At 45.5% G+C, this 21250-nt stretch overlaps 1 protein-coding gene across 1 annotated transcript in view; it reads right to left on the bottom strand.

Moving 5' to 3' along the window:
* LOC311244879 (copine-8-like) overlaps nucleotides 1–21250 on the bottom strand; it is a gene marked incomplete at its 3' end in the record, with an annotated part of 270083 nt that overhangs the window by 135126 nt on the left and 113707 nt on the right. The window contains exons 3-4 of the mRNA XM_084334565.1: nucleotides 12437–12483; nucleotides 8987–9090 (exon numbers count right to left, since the gene is read on the bottom strand). Of these exons, the coding sequence (XP_084190691.1) occupies nucleotides 8987–9090; nucleotides 12437–12483 (151 nt within the window). The remainder of the gene's footprint in view (nucleotides 1–8986; nucleotides 9091–12436; nucleotides 12484–21250) is intronic.

Here is a 21250-nt window from a genome sequence, read left to right as displayed (position 1 = left end):
GTGAATGGTACAGTAGTTGACACCCATAACAAAGGTTATCCTATAACCCTAGTTATATGAATATGGCGAGCGCTCTGCTCTATTGGAACTGTCCCTTTAATCATATGCTATCATGAAAACGTTCAACCACGTGCACGCACCACACCTGCCTGACCACGCCCACATCCGCTCACATATAAGCGGGGTCATGGCCATACTACCAGCTCCTTCCCCAGTCTTTCACAGCCGAAACGCAAGACACATGGGGTCCTCAATGAGAGAAAACGGAGTTTATTCAATGTATGTGATGTATAGATTGGGGGGAGATGGTAGCATGTAGCGGTGCCAGAGAGGTCGAAGTGCATGCTGACGGTGGAATCAGGAGACGGTGGTTCAGTAGAGCAGGTAGAGTCTTCAGACGACACGTCACCAGAAGAACTGGCGTGCACTGGGGGTCAAACTGGGATGAAGAGATAGGGCGACGGAAGTGGGAATCGGTTAGCTGCTGGTGTCACGACGGAAGACGACAAACAGGGACAGATATGGGTGTGGAGAAGGTGGTAGACTAATAGCAAAACAAGGGAAGTCGAATGTACAGACGACTGCTGGTGTTGTGTTTCTGCTTTCAGCGGGGGGAGACACCGACAGCGGTGGAGACGACCAGGAGACAGACTGGAGGAGGAGGGAGCAGCAGGGGCCAGGCACCGCAGCCTGGTACACAGATCATCTACAACAAGAGGGAGGAGACGGCGGCGGTGGGAGAGCAGATGTGGAGAGGACAGCCAGAGACACTGAGCAGTAGCAGACCAGGGGAGACATTTTTGCCTAGGGGACCGCGCCCTGGAACGGGGACCAGCTCAGGAAAGGAGCCGTCACTGAAAGGGGCCCTTGCCCTAGAAGACAGGACCGGCCCAAGATGGGAGGTGTACTGTAAGAGGGAAGGGAGCGCTCTGATTTGACGTGGGGTGTACCTAAGTAGGGGGGCCCAAAGGGTTTAGGTGTGTTGTCTGGAAATTTGCGAATCTGTGTCTTTCTCTTTCTCTCTCTCTCTCTCCTCCCTGACCGTTGTTTGTCCTTTCTGGTTTAGGTGTGATGCGTGTAATGGAAAAACAATAAGGCAAACAGCAGACGGAGGGGCCCTAATTGTTATGAGTCTATTTTTGGGTATAATTAATTGAAAAACAAAGTAGTCTGTTGATTCTGAAGGTTGATTAAGAATCAAAGGAAAACGGGGTTTATTCAATGTATGTGATGTATAGATTGGGGGAGATGGTAGCATGTAACGGTGCCAGAGAGGTCGAAGTGCAAGCTGACGGTGGAAGCAGGAGACGGTGGTTCAGTAGAGCAGGGTGATTGTGAGCACCACACTGAGCAGGGCCGAATGTTGACATTCCTTGTAAGAACACATTGATAAAAGCGAGTGTGGGCCCAGAGAGCAGGGCGGAGAGAGGTTCATCTTAATGAAACAGTGATGAAACGTTTTGAAATGTGTGAAAGGTTATTAGCAGTTGTCATGACAGCGCGTCGCATGACAACCAGGAGAGGGGCGGGGCCGTCGTTGCTATGATGAAGATCTATAAGTCGAACAGTGTTTCCGGGTGTGAGGCAGACCAAAGAAACTAATCCCACAGGAGGGAAGAGACCAAGAGACTCTCTCCTCTCATCACGGAGAGGGGGGGGGGGGGGAAGAATGACACATCATCATTAGCTTCGGCTAACGCGAGGAGGGTTTAGGCTAAAGACCAGGCCTGACCACCATTGGACTGAATAGCAGGATGACGATAGACTGAACACACCGAAAGATCATTAGAATAGACTTTTCAAGGACAATACAATCTGTTAACATCTGAGCTGAGGCTTCTGTTTATCAAATAAACAACGCTTCTCCTTGTAAGGTATTACGCTGTGTCAAAGTGTCGAATTCTTACGAAGGTGGAGAATTATTATGGTTTGCGGATCGCACTAACGGGGAGAGATAAGGATTGTATCAGCCAGGATCTGAGACGTCAGGATCATTAAAATTACACAACGCAGAGGAATTGGATGGAGAGAGGATAACACAAGAAGACGTGATACTGGCCAGATTGATCAGAATCTAACATCAGTGAGTCAGAGCAGAGCGCTCGCCATATTCATATAACTAGGGTTATAGGATAACCTTCGTTATATTTCATTATGGCTTTGCGCTCTGCTCTATTGGAACACAAGAATGTACCCGCTGAGGTCCCCTACAACCATCAGAATACCGGGGAGGATCCGGGCCCCCCCGCCCCCCCTAGTGAGGGACGGGAGGGAGACCGGACCCGACTGTGCGAAGAGGGAACAGTACCTCAACGCACAGGGCGAGCAGACCGCGGGACTCACCTTTGTTTAGGAGGGCCCGCGACTACTCGGACGCGCATCCCGCATGCCACCAGGGAACGGACGTGAAGCAAAAAACCCACGTCACAGCCCCCAACATCGCGGGGTCGGGGTCAAAGAGCCCCGACCCCGCGGCAAGGCCGTAGCAGCGGGGCGCGGAGGAGGCCCCAGCCACAGGCCACATCCCGGGAACCAGGACCCCCTGAAAAAGGGGCCTGGCGAGGTCAACAAGGCTGCGGCATCGAGACCCCACCAGATGGTCACTGGTGACACCACCCCCCACATCGCCAGCATATCGGACAGGGCCTACAACAGGTGAAGGCCCTTCTCCACCTGGCACGCCGCTCCAAAGCGCTCCAAGGAGGCTTCCCCCCCACAATGTCGTGGGGCCAGCTGGCGCACCGGGGAGACAACCCTCCAAGGAGGTTGATCCCTCAATCCAGGCCGACAGGTCTTAATAAGAGCAGAACCCGACCTGCGCCCGGAGCACTGCGGACTAGACAGGCGCCTAAGGGGCTATCTGTAAGAACAGTATCCCGGCGGAAAGGGTGTTCGGTATGCCGTGCACCATGTCACAATCCCATGGGGTCACGAACCTCGTGGAGTCGGAGTCAACCAACTCCGCCAGCGAACAGATTCCACCACGAACCCTGACCCTGCCAATTCATTAATCCTGCAGGATCGAGGTTCAGAGAAAGAGTTTGACACAATTGGCAGACGTCATGAAACATGCAGGGGCATACTCTCGGGCAGCCGGGGTCAGACCCGGGCTCAACCGGAGAGTCGACTCTGCTACCAACACACCGGGGAGACAACCACCCCTCTATGTTCATTAACAGAAAATGGTTGCTCCCTTAACCCATTAAGAAACCCCGGAAACATAACTGTGTGTATACACAGGCTATACAATGCAGTTCAAGGTGTTTCAGGTTTAAAAAGGGTTAACCCAGGCCAACAGGTCAACGAGGGCAAGGCCCGACCTGGGCCTGGAGGACCGGGACCTACACAGGGATGCATAGAGGAATTGACAGAAGCAGCCTCCCCGACAGCCCCCTCCCATCCCCGGTTTAGCAGGGAGGGAGGGGTGAAACGAATGGAGAAGGACCAACCCACCTAACATTGTGCAAAAAGGTACAACACAGTATGGACCAATGCACACCACTGTTAAGGGCAACTCGTAGTGGCATCCTTATGACACACACATTCATGACATCAACCCCTGTGATGTTGCCTCCGCGTCACGCTTCCGGTCGTGGTGGTGTCGGGCCGGGGGGAAGTGGGGTTGCAGGACGGACCGCTGTTCCTCCAGGTCCTTGCAGCCTGACGCCATCTCCCGCATCGCCGAGCCGAAGAGCCCAGCGTCGGAGAGGGGGGCCATGAGGAGGGGGATCCTACGGTGGTCCGTCAGCGCCGCCTGCTCAAGCCACAGGTGGCGCTGGATGAGAGTGGCCAGGGCGCGTTGTTTCCCTGCAGCTATTGCCTGTAGCTGCGAGAGATGCAGGATGGCTCCCATCACCTGGGCGTGGAGGTACCTCTGATGGTCATCCAGTACCACCCCGCCCGCCACCAGCCCCGACATGAAGCGTGCTAGCTGCGCGATGTTGGACGTCGCAGCTAGGCTCTGGGTCGAGGCGATGTAGGCATGGTCACTCCAGACAGCCAACTGCTTAGCCGACTTTTCCTTGGGAAGTGGCTTCTTCTTTCGGCTCCCACACCATCTCGGGGCAAAGGATAGATGCCATCGGGCTATCAAGCCGTGGGACCCCCTCCTTCAACCCCTGGACCAAGCCCACCACCCGTGTGAAAGGCACATAGGTGGGGGTGAGGCCGACGATACGGGGGATTACCTGTCCCCGCGACACGTAGGCCTCCATTGATGGGAAGAACGGGCAGACAACGCTCGCCTCCCTCACAGGACGGCGTTGCCAGAGATGACCTATCATGTCAACGGGAACAGGTGCCGGCACCGTTAGCACGGCCGCTGCCGTCATGAGCTCAAGGAACAAAGCATGCAACTCCCTTTGCATACTTTCTTCCGCTTCGCTCGCATCCCTCGCGTTTGGGAGGCTACACTCACTTTCTCCGTAAGATAGGCGGGAGCCAACGTCCAGTGCGTATGATAGCAGGGCATCTCGTCTCGGAGGTGGTGATTTTATCCCAGTCCCGGAGTACGAGGCTCTCCAGGAAGACACAGCACCCCGTGCCACTCCCCAAGGGGGAGAATGCTCTGTTTCCGCTGGAGCGTCGAACAAGAATTCCCCCACCCCCTCCATGTAGTCCTCTGTTTCCATTGGACACGATGGAGAGGAGACGAGGGAATCCCCGCTCTGCGCCGGCCCGACACAGCCGCTAAACTGTCCGCCCCCACCGTTCATCACCGTATGACGAGAACGAGCCGAGGCGAAGAGCTTGCGCCGCAAATCCCCGTCCACCAGAGGGACCGTCAGCTTACCAGCCGACTGCCCTCTGGCGGGGGGACCAGAGCCGGAACTCGGCCACCTCACAGGAGATGGGAGCTCGACGGCCCCTCGGCGACGCTGGAGCCAGGAATGCCCCACGATGCACGGAGGAAGCCGCGACTGTGAAGCGCCGGTGGAGGTCAGAACAATAGTCGTCTAAACCCTCCGGTGGTGAAGACATTATACCTTTCTTTTTTCGAAAATTAGCGAGAGAAAACAAAAACACAATGTCAACACAGCTCCTTAACTAACTAACTAACTAACTTAACTGAACTTGAAGAGGTGCACTGTAGCACATACTTCACGTGGTGAAAGTAGGGAAGGAGCTGGTAGTATGGCCATGACCCCGCTTATATGTGAGCGGATGTGGGCGTGGTCAGGCAGGTGTGGTGCGTGCATGTGGTTGAAAGTTTTCATGATAGCATATGATTAAAGGGACAGTTCCAATAGAGCAGAGCACAAAGCCATAATGAAATATAACAATAGTTAACTGTTACCCAACACTATGTAATGTTATTGTAACCAGTTATGCATAACTGTATAACTTAAAAGCGGCACTTTACCGAAAAACAACTGATTTATTTTGCACATAATCTCTTGATGTAGATATATACTGTAGTACATGAACGCCATTTCGGGGGGGAAGGGGCTGAACAATTTTAAATGGATGACATCCATCATACATTAGGGATGCATTCGATATGCATTGCAATTGTTCAAGTATTGCAATTCGATATAATTTATAATCACCAGTCAGATTTACTTCCACCGATGCTTCCCAGTATCTTGCTATTTAAATTGAAACCTTAGGAGAGGCCTAGGCTAAGGAGAATAGGAGTAATAGGGGCTTTGATGGCTAATGTAGCCATTACCTCCAATTAGCTTGTTATATTGAATATATGTACAAATTAAAACATGGCTAGTTATCTATATTAACCCCTTGTATTAAGTCTAGTCACCCAAACAACTGCCTCTTTGAACTGCTGCAGTCAGGCAAGCGCTACCGGAGTCTCATGGCCAGTACAGAGAGACTCAGAAGGAGCTTCTATCCCCAGGCCATCAGGATGCTCAATGACAATGACACTATGTAACAACCCATCATCTACACTCACTGCACACACATCCACATGTACACACTCACTTTAAACAAACACTCAACTTACCACTCACTTTACTCACTTTAGACACTTTATATTTATCTATTATTAACACATTGAGTGCCAGCGACGAGATTTATCCTTAGTTCATGCCGACCGTTGAGTGCCAGCGACGATAAATCTAGCTTTTTTTTATATTAGCGATTTGAATTCATATTTCATCAATCTTGTCTCATGTTAGTGCTGCAAACTCTCTCTGAGCTCCATTGGGAAAATACCGCCCCCTATCGTCTCCCTGTGGTACTGCACCCCTTTGGAATGGATTGAAACGAAACACATGGGGGGGGGGGGGGGATCCAGCTTCCTCATTTTACTTCTCGGGCAAGCCACCCGAGAGGATCCAAGTCATTTCCGAGCCCCAAAACAGCGTGGAATACATATTTCCATTATCCAGCGTTGGATCAATAAACGCGATCGATATTTGGAATGGCAATCAGGAATTGGAATAATCTTTTTGGAGAACATCTGATCTGAGGTAAGGAATCTATTTTACCAGTCTTAGGATAATCAGAACTTTTTTCACAGAGATATCAGCGTGTCACCAAACCCTGGAGCGGCTGGATTCGCCTGTTCGAATCCAGCTCACAGCTCCGGGGTTGTCACCAGCTTGGCTGGCCGTTCACACTAATACAATTGGCAGTATTAGAGGGTGGGAGAAGCTGGCGGGGTGGGTCCGGGTCGTTGTAAACAGTGACTCCTACAGTTCGGTCGGGGCGCCTGCTAAGCGCGGATAGGACTTGAGGGGGATAGTGTGATCCTTCCACACGCTACGCCCTCTCAATGAGAATCCGCGCTGCCAGGTGAAAAGAAGCGGTTGATTGGCTGGACGTGTGTCGGAGGAAGCACGTGATAGCCTCCACTCTCCCAGATGATCTGACTGTGGGGGGTAAGTGCGCAGCGACCAGGAAGGGGATTGGGAATTGGCATAACGACTAACATTGGGATGGGAGAAAAATCGGAGGAAAATGGAGGGGGAAAAAGATCAAAATAATAATAAAAAAAAAATGTTGACTGCAAACAAGTCATTGATAAGCGACGGCCAGATTAGACACATAGCCATAATTTAAGACATAGTTTATGCGTTTGCAAATATGAGAGCTCTATCATTGAAGTGGACGCTGGCATACGGAGCCCTTTAGCGGCCCGCGTGGCTGGCGCTGAATGTGTTAAAGAGATTTGCACTACATTCATACCTCATTTGCACCCTACCCTAAGGTTTGTACCTCATTTCTGCATTGTACCTCACTGTTACTCATTTTACTCTGTATTGTATATTGTATATTGTATATATATTGACTGAACATTCCTTTACTTACTTTTTATGTAGCACACTCTCAGGGGCTCATACAGAAACAAACATTTCATCATAAAATATTCTGTATTTTGTTGTGACAAATAATAAACAAACTAGAACTTGAAACTTGTATATTCCAAAGTCTTGCGATTATAGTGAAAAGTAAATAACTAGCTAATAAGGATACCCAACTACATTTTGTGTAACAACGTTAGCTTGTTCACTTGGCTACTGCCATTACTCCTTCTAGTCCACAAGACTGCAGTGACAAAGCTTCTCTGGTGTTGCTTTTGAATGTGGATTAAGTTTTTAAGTTTTAAGTTTATTTGGATCCCCATTAGCAGTGCTGGGGCTATTCTTCCTGGGGTCCATAACACGTAAAATACAGTTACAGACTTATACACTCACAACATTCACATGTCATACAGACAATTAAAACAACAATAAAAACCGTAATCAAATTCATAATACAATACAACAATATATACGCCTTATGAATTCATAATACAATACAATAATACCTACTCATAATTAATTCATAATACAATACAGCATAATATACTATTTCGCTTTTACATACATTATCTATGTTCATATCAGCCAATTATACAATCTTTTAATAATATATCCCTATCAGACACATGCCTTTTCATCTATATATACCTATCTCTTTATCAGACACATACATTTTCATTTACGTACACACTATCTATTAGGGAATGTCAATTTCTTTGGTTGAAAATGTTGTTTTACCACGATTTTGAAACGACATTTACTATTCTCCTGCTTAACATGTCTGGGAAGAGAGTTCCATTCCTGCATACCACGGAACATGACAGTTCGCTTCATTGCATTCGACCTCACTTTTGGAAGTGTAAAACCTTGTGCAGAAGCATGTCTGGTGGAATGGTTGTGTCTGTCAAGACTTATAGATAAATTGTTATATAAAATTGAGGGGATCTTTGTAACAAGAATATTCCTAGTGAATACAAGGAGTGAGCAGAGTAATTGCTCTCCCATCATTCAAAAACGAGTAACTGACACCTTCATTCCACTCATTTCCATCTCTCTTGTCATGTCCTGGGGTGGCTGTGCCGCACGCTGGCTGCCTGGTCACGTTAGCAAGCAGAACGAACATGTCAGTCACTCAACAGCGCGAACAATTCTGCCCTTCTGGTTAAATATCGATTCAGGAGGCAGTGTGGCTATATCAAAATCGTCACAACAAAGAATTGCGATGCTTAAGTGAATCGATTTTACGCTCCCATCTCCTATCATACATGTCAGAAGAAGTCCAATTTAATTTGGATATCTGACCCTATTATGTCTCAAAGCATTGCATAAATGAGAGGAATTCATACAGAAATTGTGTCAGGAAGAGTGTTATGAGAACTAGTCTTTTATTTAAAAGGATTTAAAAGGAGAAGACTAACATCTCCCTTCACGCAGCCCATGAATATTTCAGTCGCAACTCAACTCTGCTCTGCACTGAGGAGCACTCTCTCCCACGCTTTGCCCAAAAAACACACACACACGCACGCACGCACACACACACACACACACACACACACACACACACACACACACACACACACACACACACACACACACACACACACACACACACACACACACACACACACACACACACACACACACACACACACACACACACACACACACACACACACACACACACACACATAGTATAGGCTACAAGTCAACTGTAAACTCACAGGTCAAAGCGTAGATTCTGCCTTTCCTCAAAGAAGTAGTCCAGGATGAATTTGCGGACAAAGTCAGGGTTGAGGGTGTTGTCAATGACCTCCGTCCTGCAAAACTAGGAAAGAGGACATGATATGTATCACCATTTTTCTCTTCTTTTTTTTATTTACATCACTTTTCTATGGTTATTTTGCAAGTTAGTGAACAGTCCAAACCAACTGGTACAATATACTGTAGTACTCCATGTGGAGCCCTGAGAAGGAGTACTCCAACATTCTGAGAAAAACACTTATTTATTACTTAAAATCACTTAGGAGTTGTTGGAATTTGTATTTCTTCACTTTTGAGGGAGCTAGGCTAGCTGCTCACTACTACTTCTGGTCCTTGTGATAAACTATGCTAGCTAGATCTCTCTCTGGGGCTACTGGACAGTAGCTCGGGAGGTAGAGCAGTAGTCTGGTAATCCGGAGGTTCCCGGTTCGATTCCCGCTCCTCCCGGGCAGCATGTTAACCCCTAACTGCTCCTGATGAGCAGGTTGGCACCTTGCATGGTTGCCTCTGCCGTCGGTGTGTGAATGTGTGAGTGAACGGGTAAAATGCGAGGAACAAATTGTACAGCACTTTGAATAAAAGCGCTATATAAATGCATAATTTTCTATTTTTACCATTTACACACAGATATGAAACTGATATCCATATTCTTGTCTGACTCTGGGGAAGATGGTAAGTAAGTTTATTTCCCAAAATGTCATTCATCATTGTGAAATGCAAAAACATGGTTTCCATATACATCATTGGATTTCATTAGGCCCTATTGATTAGGACTTTGTTGTCACAAAGCTATAACATTTAGATTCAGATTCAGATTCAGAATTTTATTTGCCACATGGAAGCAATACAATCATACAGATTCCATACAAAATCATAAATACAGTTCTACCATGGGCAAAAGGAGCAGGAAGAAGAATAAATCTTATAGTTACCTGCCCCATATTCCTAAACTAAGTATCACTTGATGGTCGGCGTACAACCTAATTTACACAAAATAATAATTCATACCATATACAAAGAAACAAACAATCCACAGATTAAACAAGAAAGAAAAATAATAATAATAATAATAATAATAATAATAATAATAATAATAATAATAATAATAATAATAATAATAATAATAATAATAATAATAATAAAGAAGAAAAAAAAATCTCACTATTCAGATTCACATTTGAATTTCATACTGACTAAATATATATTTTTTATAATTATTTTTTGAATTGACAAACACTATTACATCCCTTAACACTTTCTGTGCCAAAAACGGCTTATTACGTTTCTGGGCCCCGACTGTAGAGTGCCAAAAACGGCTTTTTACGTTTCTGGGTCATTTTTCCTTTTTTTTGATATTTTTATTCATTATCCATCCAGGGAGCCTGGTGTTACCATAGGGAATGATCTGAGATCGTCAAAGTGCAATACCGGCCGCATCCAGCTAGACGGTGGTATCGAGCACCCTTTGAAACCTTGTATCTTGGCCTGTGCGTCGATCTAATGTCTCCGTGTCGGCTTTTCTTTTTTGGGCAAGGGGATCGGTTATAACGGTCAGATTGAGAAGAATCAAATGCTCCCGATGCATGATGTGTGGTGGATTATGTTGGCGACACGATGGACATCAATACTTGGAATCGCGATCAGATAATTGGAATATTCTTTTTGGGGTACATCCTAGTCAAGGTAAGGGCTATATGATATCAATCTTGTGTTGATCCAAGCATGTCTTCACCTCGATCAAAGCATCAAAAAACGACACCCCCCCCCCCTTCATGCATTCATGATGAAACATAATACCTATGATATAGATTTGATTTGAGAATAATAGCGGGTCCAGGCAAGAAACGGCAACGGTTATAGTATAATACATGCATAAGGCTATTCCTCAGCATTTCGGGAATTACCCCAGACTGATCTAAAAACATACTTATATTCACCACGGTATAACGCGCGAATGTATGCAAGGAAAATATATCTCTTTTTTGCATCTTGACCGGAAGAAAGTCACTTTTTTGACATTTTGCTATTGTATCCATAGCTATAATATAGAATATAGTTATAGCTCTACAAACAAGGTGACGGACTCCTATCTTTTAAAGCGTGGCAGTGGCAGTGCATAGATGGGGCCCGAAAACAGCGTGGCACCCAATCTGTTAAGCTCGCTATGGAGAGAATTCCACAACTTTACACCAATAACATTACTTCTCAACGGCACAACAATGGAGACGTTAAAGTTATGCTATATTATGAGTTAAAATCATATAAATTATTTTGAACTGTTTTGTTCTTATGAACTGACTATGTAATTTGTATTTTATGGTTGGAGAATTGTGATATCTAACTTATGAATATTGAGTGAGCTTTTATTAACTTTTTTTTGTTCGTTGTGATGTTTTCTTGTGAGGACTTCAATGTTTGTTGTTTTATATTTTAATTTTAACTTTTTGTGTGTGTGTTTGTATTTTTATGTTTGGACCCCAGGAAGAGTAGTCTCACTTTGGTGTAGTAGACTAATGGGGATCCACAATAAAACAATAAAACAATAAACGTGGGGGTTTCAGCAGGCAGGAGGACACACCCAGCCAGCTGACTTAGAAAGATACTTCAAGACATCAAGATAACTCAGTTATTTAGTAAACTGTGTCACCCTCCCTCCTGCAGGGATATTCACAAACGTTTCTGCATCTGGTCTGGTCTCAACATACAAAACACTGTTGGGGGCAAACACTGCTCAATTACAGTTCAACTAAAATATTACAAAGCCCTTATGTGAAGTAGATACAAATTTTTTTCCACTTTTTCTCCTTGTTTTCCATTTTTTCTCCCATCCCAATTTCGCCTCGCCAATTCTCCCTTCAATTCTCCCCTCCCCTGTCTCGAACGTTGCTAGACTATGCCTCCCACTGGTCGGTTGTAGGGAGGATAGAAGCCTTGCATCACATGTCCCCTCCGGTACACGAAGAGGCAGCCTGTTGCATCTTGTCACCTGAACAGCGCAATCTCTCAGTGGCGAGGAGTAACGCGTGGGAGGCTCACACTGCCCCCGATACTTCCTGATTCTGCTGTACAGGCGTCACCCAACCGACCTGTAGGAGTCGCTGTCCACAACGTCCAATCCCCACCCACCGGCTTTCCCACCCTCTAACACTGCCAATGTGTGTTAGTACGATGACTGGCCAAGCCGGTAGCAACGCAGAGAGCTGGGCTCGATACCAGCGTCTCCTGCGTTAGTGGCGAGCGCCTTGCCCACTGCGCCACTCAGCCGCCAAGTAGATACATTTCTTAATGTTACAATTGCATGCAGAAACGGTAGTGTGTGAAATGTGCCTCTGTGCTCCATTTTGGAAGTATTTTTGGTCATTAATAAACCACCCCCACCCCTTTGCCTTTGGCAGTCTCTCTGAACTCACCTCTCTCCATTCCCTGTTGGCGATTCCTTGAGTGTACAGCACACAGACTGCCATGGGGAGAGAAAGAGGGATGTTGATTAAAAAGTAGTTAGCGGTGAGAAAGCAAGAGAGAAGAAGTGAGCTGAGAGTGTGTTCTTTTCACTAATGAAATGTAACTAGAAGTTGGCCTCGGAGTGCGGTGATATTTCACAGAGGAGGAAGAGGAGGAGGAGGAGGGAGAGCCTCGTCTGGCTGATGTAACTCTGGGGAGGCGAGGTGAAGAGTCCTCTGTGTTGACGCTCAAGTGGTCTCTACGTCAGGAGGCTTGTTTTCTCTTCCTTACTTTCAGGGGACACTGGTGAGGACCGAGTGAAATGGCATTCTTTTCTTTTTTATATATATATATATCTGTTTATTGAGTTTTTTCCAGTGCATTTGCAACATTTACAAATTATATGTGCTTGAAAAATTTCCATTAGAAACACAAAACGGAATACAAAGGACAACAGACATCAAAACAAAGTGACAGACAGTTTTTTGTAAAAACAATTTCAGAAATAAATTATAATAATAGTAATAAAACATTAAAAAATGGAAAAAATCAAATAAAAAAAAAAATGGGGGGGGGGGGGGGGAGATAACAAGACATACAAAAAAATAAGGAGATACATTTAAAAAGGTGAGTACAGTGATTCATAGGTCAACCAACTCTGGTATTGATTTGAGATGTCGTGCTCATAACTGATCTATTGCATTGACAGGTGCATCAAGGGAGAAAGTTTAAAAGGGAAGGAGGAGTGAATAGTGTAGGGGAGAACGGGGGACGTTGTCACACTTTTTACTCTAGTGTGAATTGCTCATCATCAAAACATCTTTAAATAATCATTCCTACATTGGGAGACAGGATCCTCTGGTGGTGAAATATAATTAATGTGACAACCTACCCATGTGACAAGGTCCCCCGTTCTCCCCTACCACGGATATTGTGTGGGTAAATATCAGTCTGGGACTACGGGGAGGTAGATCCTCTCAACATAGGAAAAGAAGGGAGCCCACATAGAGAAAAACTTGTCTGTGGACCCTCGGAGTGTGTGTCGGATTTTTTATAGTTTGATAAGTTAAGAATAGATTTAATCCACAGAGTCCCGACACCGTGGAAAACCTCCTGTGTGTCAAGTCAAGTCAAGAGTTTTATTTGTCACGGCATACGAGTATACAATGAAATGCGGGTGGTCTTGCCCGCAACGATGTGCATAATACAATAGTAATAACATATAATAGAATCCAATAGAACGACATTGTGCAATAAAACAAGTAAACAGAGTAGGGCATATCGGTATATGTACATAAGTTATTTACAGAGCATGGTAGGACATGCTAGGTCCTGTGGTAGTGCAATACACTGTTAGCTACGGATGAGGCACTGGGTCTTTCTGTACATGCTATATTATACAATCTCAAGTTATACTATACTATTCTTAAAGTGACCTTTCCTTAGTGGCCATAAGTGTGGGCGTGTGCAGCATGAGTGTGTGCTTGCTCATGTTAAAGTGGCTGCTAGTGTGTGAGCGTGTACAGTGTGTGTGTCGTGTGTGTGCTCATGTGTGCTTGTGTGTGGAGAGTTCAGTGTTCAAGGCTCTGATGGCCTGGGGGAAGAAGCTGAGCCGAAGTCTCTCTGTCCTAGTAGCTGGTGTTCGCAGGCGTCTGCCTGACCTCAGCAGCATGAACAGGCTGTTGTTTGGGTGGTGAGGGTCTTTCATTATTCTGCAGGCTCTGGATTTGCACCTCTTGTTGTATAGAACCTGCAGGGGTGGTAGTGCAATACCCGTGGTACGCTCGGCTGAGCGCACCACTCTCTGTAGGGCCTTCTTCTCCTGTGCCGTGCTGTTTCCATACCAGGCAGTGATGTTTCCAGTCAAGATGCTCTCTACAGCTCCGGAGTAGAAGGACTGGAGTGTGTTGTCCATGTCAGATCCAGAGATGTGGACCCCCAGGTACTTAAAGCTGCTCACCCTGTCCACGGTAGCCCCGTTTATCCTCAGTGGTGTGTGTGTCTCCTGCTGTCCTCTCCTATAATCCACGATCAGCTCCTTGGTTTTACCAATGTTCAGGAGCAAACTGTTGTTCTGGCACCAGCGTTCCAGTACCTCAACCTCCTCCCGGTAGGCCTTCTCGTCGTTGTCCGAGATCAGCCCCACCACCACTGTGTCGTCCGCAAACTTCACTATGGAGTTGGAGTGGTCCCTGTCCCTAAGTGCCCGCGTCCCAGCACGTCCAAGGACTACAGGCTGGTGGCTCTTACCTCTCATATAATGAAGACCATGGAGAGGTTAGTCCTGGAGAAACTCCGCCCGGTGATCAAACCCCACCTAGACCCACTCCAGTTCGCCTACCAGCCCCGACTGGGGGTAGAGGATGCTGTCATCTACCTGCTGAACCGAGCCTACACTCACCTAGACAAGCCGGGGAGCACTGTGAGAGTCATGTTCTTTGACTTCTCCAGTGCTTTTGATACCATAAGGCCTGGGCTACTGGGTGAGAAGTTGGAGGCGATGCAGGTAGAGGCCCCCCTGGTGTCCTGGGTTGTGGACTATCTGACAGGCAGACCACCGTATGTGCGCCTACGGAGCTGTGTGTCAAACAGACTGGTCAGCAACACCAGGGCCCCGCAGGGGACAGTCCTCTCTCCCTTCCTCTTCACCGTCTACACCAGGGCTATTCAACTGGCGGCCCGCGGGCCAGATCCGGCCCGCGGGATGATTCTGACCGGCCCGCCAAAGATTACATGATAATAAAAAAAAAAAAAAAAAAAAATTATCTGTGCTAACAATGTTTGGCTCAACATACACCTGTGAATCCAGTTTATCTCACATGAATGCCATTAAAACAAGCAACCATGCCTCCTTGACAAATTAGCATTTGCATCACTGTTTGCGGGTAGCCCTCACTTCCTATGAACCCTCTTTCTCTGCCATTGCCCAGTCAAAGAAGTGCAATCGCTCTCATTAGATGTGTGTATGTAGGCTAGGCCTGTCTGCCCCCCACCCCCCTGATGTTTGAGAGTTAAGAGTGGACAATAAGTGCTAATAAGATGCTGTGATTTGCTGTTGTTGCACAGACATGAAGCACTTTTTCATAAGCTCAGCTGCACTATAAATGTGTTTTTTTGTTCAAGTGTTGATGTTAGAATGTTCAGATGCACATCATGCACTTGTTTGTTTTTTATTTTTATATTGAAATGTTGAAGAGGAGATGTTGCAGTTGTTGCACAGTCATAAATGAAGCACTTTTTGCAAGAGATGTTGCAGATGTGGCACATAAATGAAGCACTTTTTTTGAAAAGTATACTACTTTTGCAATGTAGTTAAATAAAAGTTGTGAAAATGTGGTTGCGTGTTGTGTCAAGTGTACATATATTCATAGCACGGGGAGGCGCCGTGGCAGTCCGGCCCCTGGCCCCTTGGGTTTCTGACAATGTGGCCCCCTGAACAATTTAGTTGAATAGCCCTGGTCTACACCAACGACTTCCACTATCGGTCAGAGTCCTGCCACCTTCAGAAGTTTTCTGATGACTCTGCGATAGTGGGATGTATAAAGGACGTGACGAGAGGGAATACCGGGAACTGGTAGTGGACTTCGTCACATGGTGCGATAAAAACCACCTGCAGCTAAATGTGGCGAAGACCAGGGAACTGGTGGTGGAGCTGGGGAGGAGGAGGAGTGCACCTGTGACTAGGGATGGGTACCTTTCACATTTGAACCGATACGGTACCGGTACCTGTGAATCGATCCCGGTACCCAACGGTACCTTTTTTCTGTACTTTAGTCTCAAAAAATTCAAACTTCAAATAACTACAATTTCGACAGATTTCGGCTTGCCATTGCTCCGACTGCTTTGTTGTTGAATCAAGTCAAATCCTAGGTAAGCATATATTGTGCGTGTGAACGTTGACATGAAAAGAAAAAAGGTAAAAAAAATAAAAAAATAAAAATAAAAAGGTTTTTTTTTATTTAATTTTTTTTTCTGTATCTCACTTGAATCGATACTCGGTAGTACCAATGTGTTTCGGTTCGGTACCTCAAAAGTACCAAATTCGGTACCCATCCCTACCGCGTCAACATTTTAGGCAACCAACTTGTGTTCAGCGTTTCTCTGATTGGCCACGTGACCGCGGCAGCGCGAGAGAGCGGCAGTGCGGAAATAGGCTGCATTCTATTGCCATGCTCTGCGACAAACTCTAACCTTAACCAACTCCGAAACAATGCCTAAACTTAACTCTAACCTTAACCAACTCCGAAACAATGCCTAAACTTAACCCTAACCTTAACCAACTCCGAAACAATGCCTAAACTTAACCCTAACCTTAACCCTTTGAGCGCCACGCCTGGTTTTCCATTTTACCGCTTGAATGCCACCATCGGCGCCAATGTTAACGTTAATATCGCCTAATCTATGTTTTAAATTATGGCTATGTGTCTAATCTGCCCATCGCATTATCAAAGACTATTTTCCAGTCAGTGCTGTGAAGGCAGATTGTTTTTTTATCGCGTCGTTTCCGTTTCAGAGCAGTTAGAAAAGCCCCCGTTTTGATATAAAAAACAGCTCATTCTGGAGCATTCTATGAAAATCGTCTTTTAGTGGAATATTCCACAACGTTGATATTCGTCGGCCTTTTTATGAATCGTTTTCAAATAAACGCTAGATGATCAATATTATACGTGCACGCACGCACATTACGGCCGCGCACTGATAATCGCTCCGTTGATTTCCTCACAGACTTTTACAGTGAAACCGAAAGAAGACATTTCACAAAACAGCTTATAACTTCATCAAACTTACTCTGATTATCCTACCACTGATAACATAGAGTCCTTACCTGACATCAGATGGTATCCAACTGGTATATTCCAATTCCTGATCACCATTCGAAAAAATCGATACGTGTATGGATCCAACGCGATACAGTAGAACTCCATGATCCGCGGGGATCTGAGGCTCCAGAATGAACTCTAGTAACCCCGGCTGGATCAGTGAACTGGAAAATGTGGAGTACCGGATTTTTTCCCCCATTCATTTTCATTGAGTCCATTCCAAAATCACTTATGTCATCTGGGAGACGACAGGGGGCGCTTTTTTCCACAGTGATCGTCGGCGCCCCTCGGCTATACTCGGGTAGGCTCGGGTGATGCAATAATTTTTCAGATCGCAAAAAAATAATAATAATAATAATTCCGAGAAATCTCGTGAGTGGCATGCAACCACCTATAAAAAAAACAGAGAAATCTCGTGAGTGGCACTGAAAGTGCCACTCCGAAAGAATATTGCCATGCTCTAAGACAGGGGTAGGCAACCCTAGGCACGCGTGCCTGCATAGGCACGCAGGGGCATTTTCATAGGCACAGGGGGCATCATTAAAAAAAAAAAAAAATTAAAAAAAAACCTTTTTTTTTTTTTTGCTTTGAAATATTATAGTGAAATATTTTCAATTTAGCTGGAAATACATTGCTACATCATTCAGTAACATTTGCAGAGCCTTATAACAAAAACATTATTACGGTCACCATTGTGACCAGTGGGATTAATCAACAAATTTTATTATTTATTTTTCTATTTCATTGAACATTCACATGTTAAAAGCCATTTTTTTTTACTCAAAATGTGAGTATTACCAAGTCAACTTGTGTTCTTAAAACAATGACAATAAACATAGTTTTGTTAGGTTGAAATAATGTGGTTGTGTACTTATTTTTCTGTTAACTTATTATGGGTTGAAAACTGAAAACCTTAATGCACAGTAACTGAACTCGATATTTTTAAGTTCTGGTAACTTATTATTATTTATTTTTTTACAGTGTAGTCTTGCGATCAATCAAAACTTATTTACACGATATACCTCACATTCACCCTCCATTTACATCCTGGTGTTCTCCTGGTGTTCTCCATTAGGCCTGTAGGTGGAGCTATGACAGCACACGTACAGTACACACACCGATGGTGTGTGATGTGTCCAAAAATCAATGGGCAAATGTGAGTGAAATGGTCGCACTGTATGCAGCTGTTTGTCTGCATTGCATTCCCCCCCCCAACTCAGATTTAGGGTTGATACAACCATCATAATAATATTGTTAATAATAACAATAACAATAATGATGTAATAATGTAAAAATTATCATTAAAAAGACCTGATTATGAGAAAAAAAAATTACGATGCATGGAATATTGTTGAGGCACACTAGTTACAACTATATTTCAAACAGGCACTCCATGTCAAAAAGGTTGCTGACCCCTGCTCTAAGACAAACTCTAACCTTAACCAACTCCGAAACAATGCCTAAACTTAACCCTAACCTTAACCAACTCCGAAACAATGCCTAAACTTAACCCTAACCTTAACCAACTCCGAAAGAATGCCTAAACTTAACCGGCGAAAGAATGCACGTTAAAAAAATAAATAAAAAAAAATTGAAGTGATTCGAACTTGTCACCAACGCACCGCAGGATCCACAGCAAGGCGGCGAACCAGTTGAGCTAACCGTCGATGTTAAAAGAGGGGGGATTACGGCTGCATAATTCCGCGGCAGAGCTCCGCGGCATTATGTCGCCGCGGGGGCGTGGCTAGGCGCAAGCTGGTTGCCTAAAATGATTAAGCATCCCTACCTGTGACCCCTGTTTACATCAGGGGAGTCGATGTGGACATAGTTGAGGAGTACAAATACCTCGGTGTGCACATCGACAACAAACTGAATGGGTCAAAACATGCAGAGGCACTGTACAAGAAGGGCCAGAGCCGACTCTACTTCCTCAGAAGGCTGAGATCCTTCAATGTCTGTACAAGGATGTTGAGGATGTTCTATGAGTCGGTGGTGGCGGGCGCCTTCTTGTACGCTGTGACCTGCTCGGGCAGCGGACTGAGAGCAGGGGACACAAACAGGCTGGATAAGCTGGTCAGGAAGACCAGTAGCGTGGTTGGGGTGGAGCTGGACTCCCAAGCGAGGGTGGCGGAGAGGAGGAGCCTTGCTAAGCTCCAGGCCATCAGGGAAAACCCCTCTCACCCATTATACACAGACTTGGCTGACAGGATGAGCATGTTCAGTGCTAGGCTCACACTACCTAAATGCAGCACTGAACGGCACAGGAAGTCCTTCATTCCAACAGCCATCAGACTATACAATGCATCACTGTGCCTCACTGCATCACTGAGCACAAGTCAAGTCAAGTCAAGTCAGTTTTATTTATATAGCACATTTCCAGGCAGCGGCAGCTGACACCAAAGTGCTTCACAAGCAAGTTGATAAAAACAAAATAGTGTGATGCAAGGTATAAGATTAAAAGAAAAACATAGCAAAGCAATGAAAGCAACAAAAACAAAACAATATGGTGCAAGATATAGGATTAAAAACATAATAAAGCAATGAAAGTAATAAAAACTGGTAGGACACAGTAAAACAAAGAGGATAGAAGGGCCAGGGGTCTAGTGGTGGTTAAGTAGGGGGGAAGGCCAAGGAGAACAGGTAGGTTTTCAAGAGTGATTTAAAAGCCTGCACGGTCTGGGCAGTCCGTACGCTGAGGGGGAGGCTGTTCCACAATCTAGGCGCTGCGGTGGAGAAAGCTCTGTCTCCCCTAGTCTTGAGCCTGGTTCTGGGTACCACCAATAGCAGCTGGTCAGCTGATCTGAGGGATCGGTGGGGGGTGTGGCGGTGCAGGAGCTCGGACAGATAGGAGGGAGCCGTGCCATTTAATGATTTAAAAACATTTAGGGCTAATTTAAAATCGATCCTGAAGCTAACAGGCAGCCAGTGGAGCGAGGCCAAAACTGGGCTGATGTGTTCGTGTTTTCTTGTTTTGGTGAGGAGGCGCACGGCTGCCTGCACCAGTTGTAAGCGGCGGAGGAGGGACTTGTTGATACCCGTGTACAGAGCATTGCAGTAGTCGAGGCGAGTGGTGACAAAGGCATGTATCACCGTCTCTAGGTTACTTTGGGAGAGGTATGCCTTTGTCTTCGCCAGGAGTCTAAGGTGGTAAAAGCTGTTTTTAACTACGGCGCTGACCTGTTTGTCGAATTTAAAATTGCTGTCGAAGATGACCCCGAGGTTCCTGACAGAGGTGGAGAGGTTTGGACCCAGGGGACCAAGTTCGTCAATGAGGGGGGCCGGGGGGGCACTATTAAAAACAATGACCTCGGTTTTCCCTTCGTTCAATGTCAGGGAGTTTTCGGACATCCAGCACTTGATTTCTGCCAGGCAGTCAAGCAGTGGTTCTATTGACGTCTTCCCTTGGGTGGGCTTTAAGGGGAGGTAAACCTGCACGTCATCGGCGAAGAGTGACAGTTACCATCTTCCTGGACTCTTACTTTTGAAACAGCACTGTACAATATTACACCTACTGTAGACTTCAGTATATTTTTATTGTATTTATTTACTGTATATTTTATTCCATTTATATTCTATTTTATTCTATTCTTATTCTTAGGCAATTTGATTTGTTTTGTTATTCTTATTCGTGACCTGTTCTGTCTAAATGTTTAATGTTGAGCGATTTGCAGTGTAAAATTTCCCTCTGGATAATAAAAGTATTTCTATTCTATTCTATTCTATTCATGAGAAGGGGGTATTGAGGATTTCCACTGAAGTAGGATTAACCGTCTTGCTAACAAAGGAACAAAAGCCAAAACCTCTTTATTAGTCTTTATCAGTTGATATAAGGGTGAGGAAACACCAAATAACACAGTCAAAGAGTCTGGTTCAACCTGGGTACTGCATATTTCAGAGAGTGTATCGAAGATATTTTTCCAAAGATCCACTAGGGATGGACAACTCCAAAACATGTGCACATGG

Source organism: Notolepis coatsorum (assembly GCF_963971535.1).
Source record: "Notolepis coatsorum genome assembly, chromosome: 18".
NCBI classification, from domain to species: Eukaryota; Metazoa; Chordata; class Actinopteri; order Aulopiformes; family Paralepididae; genus Notolepis; species Notolepis coatsorum.
Note: the sequence above shows the minus strand (reverse complement) of the source record. Positions and strands in the feature narration are given on the sequence as shown.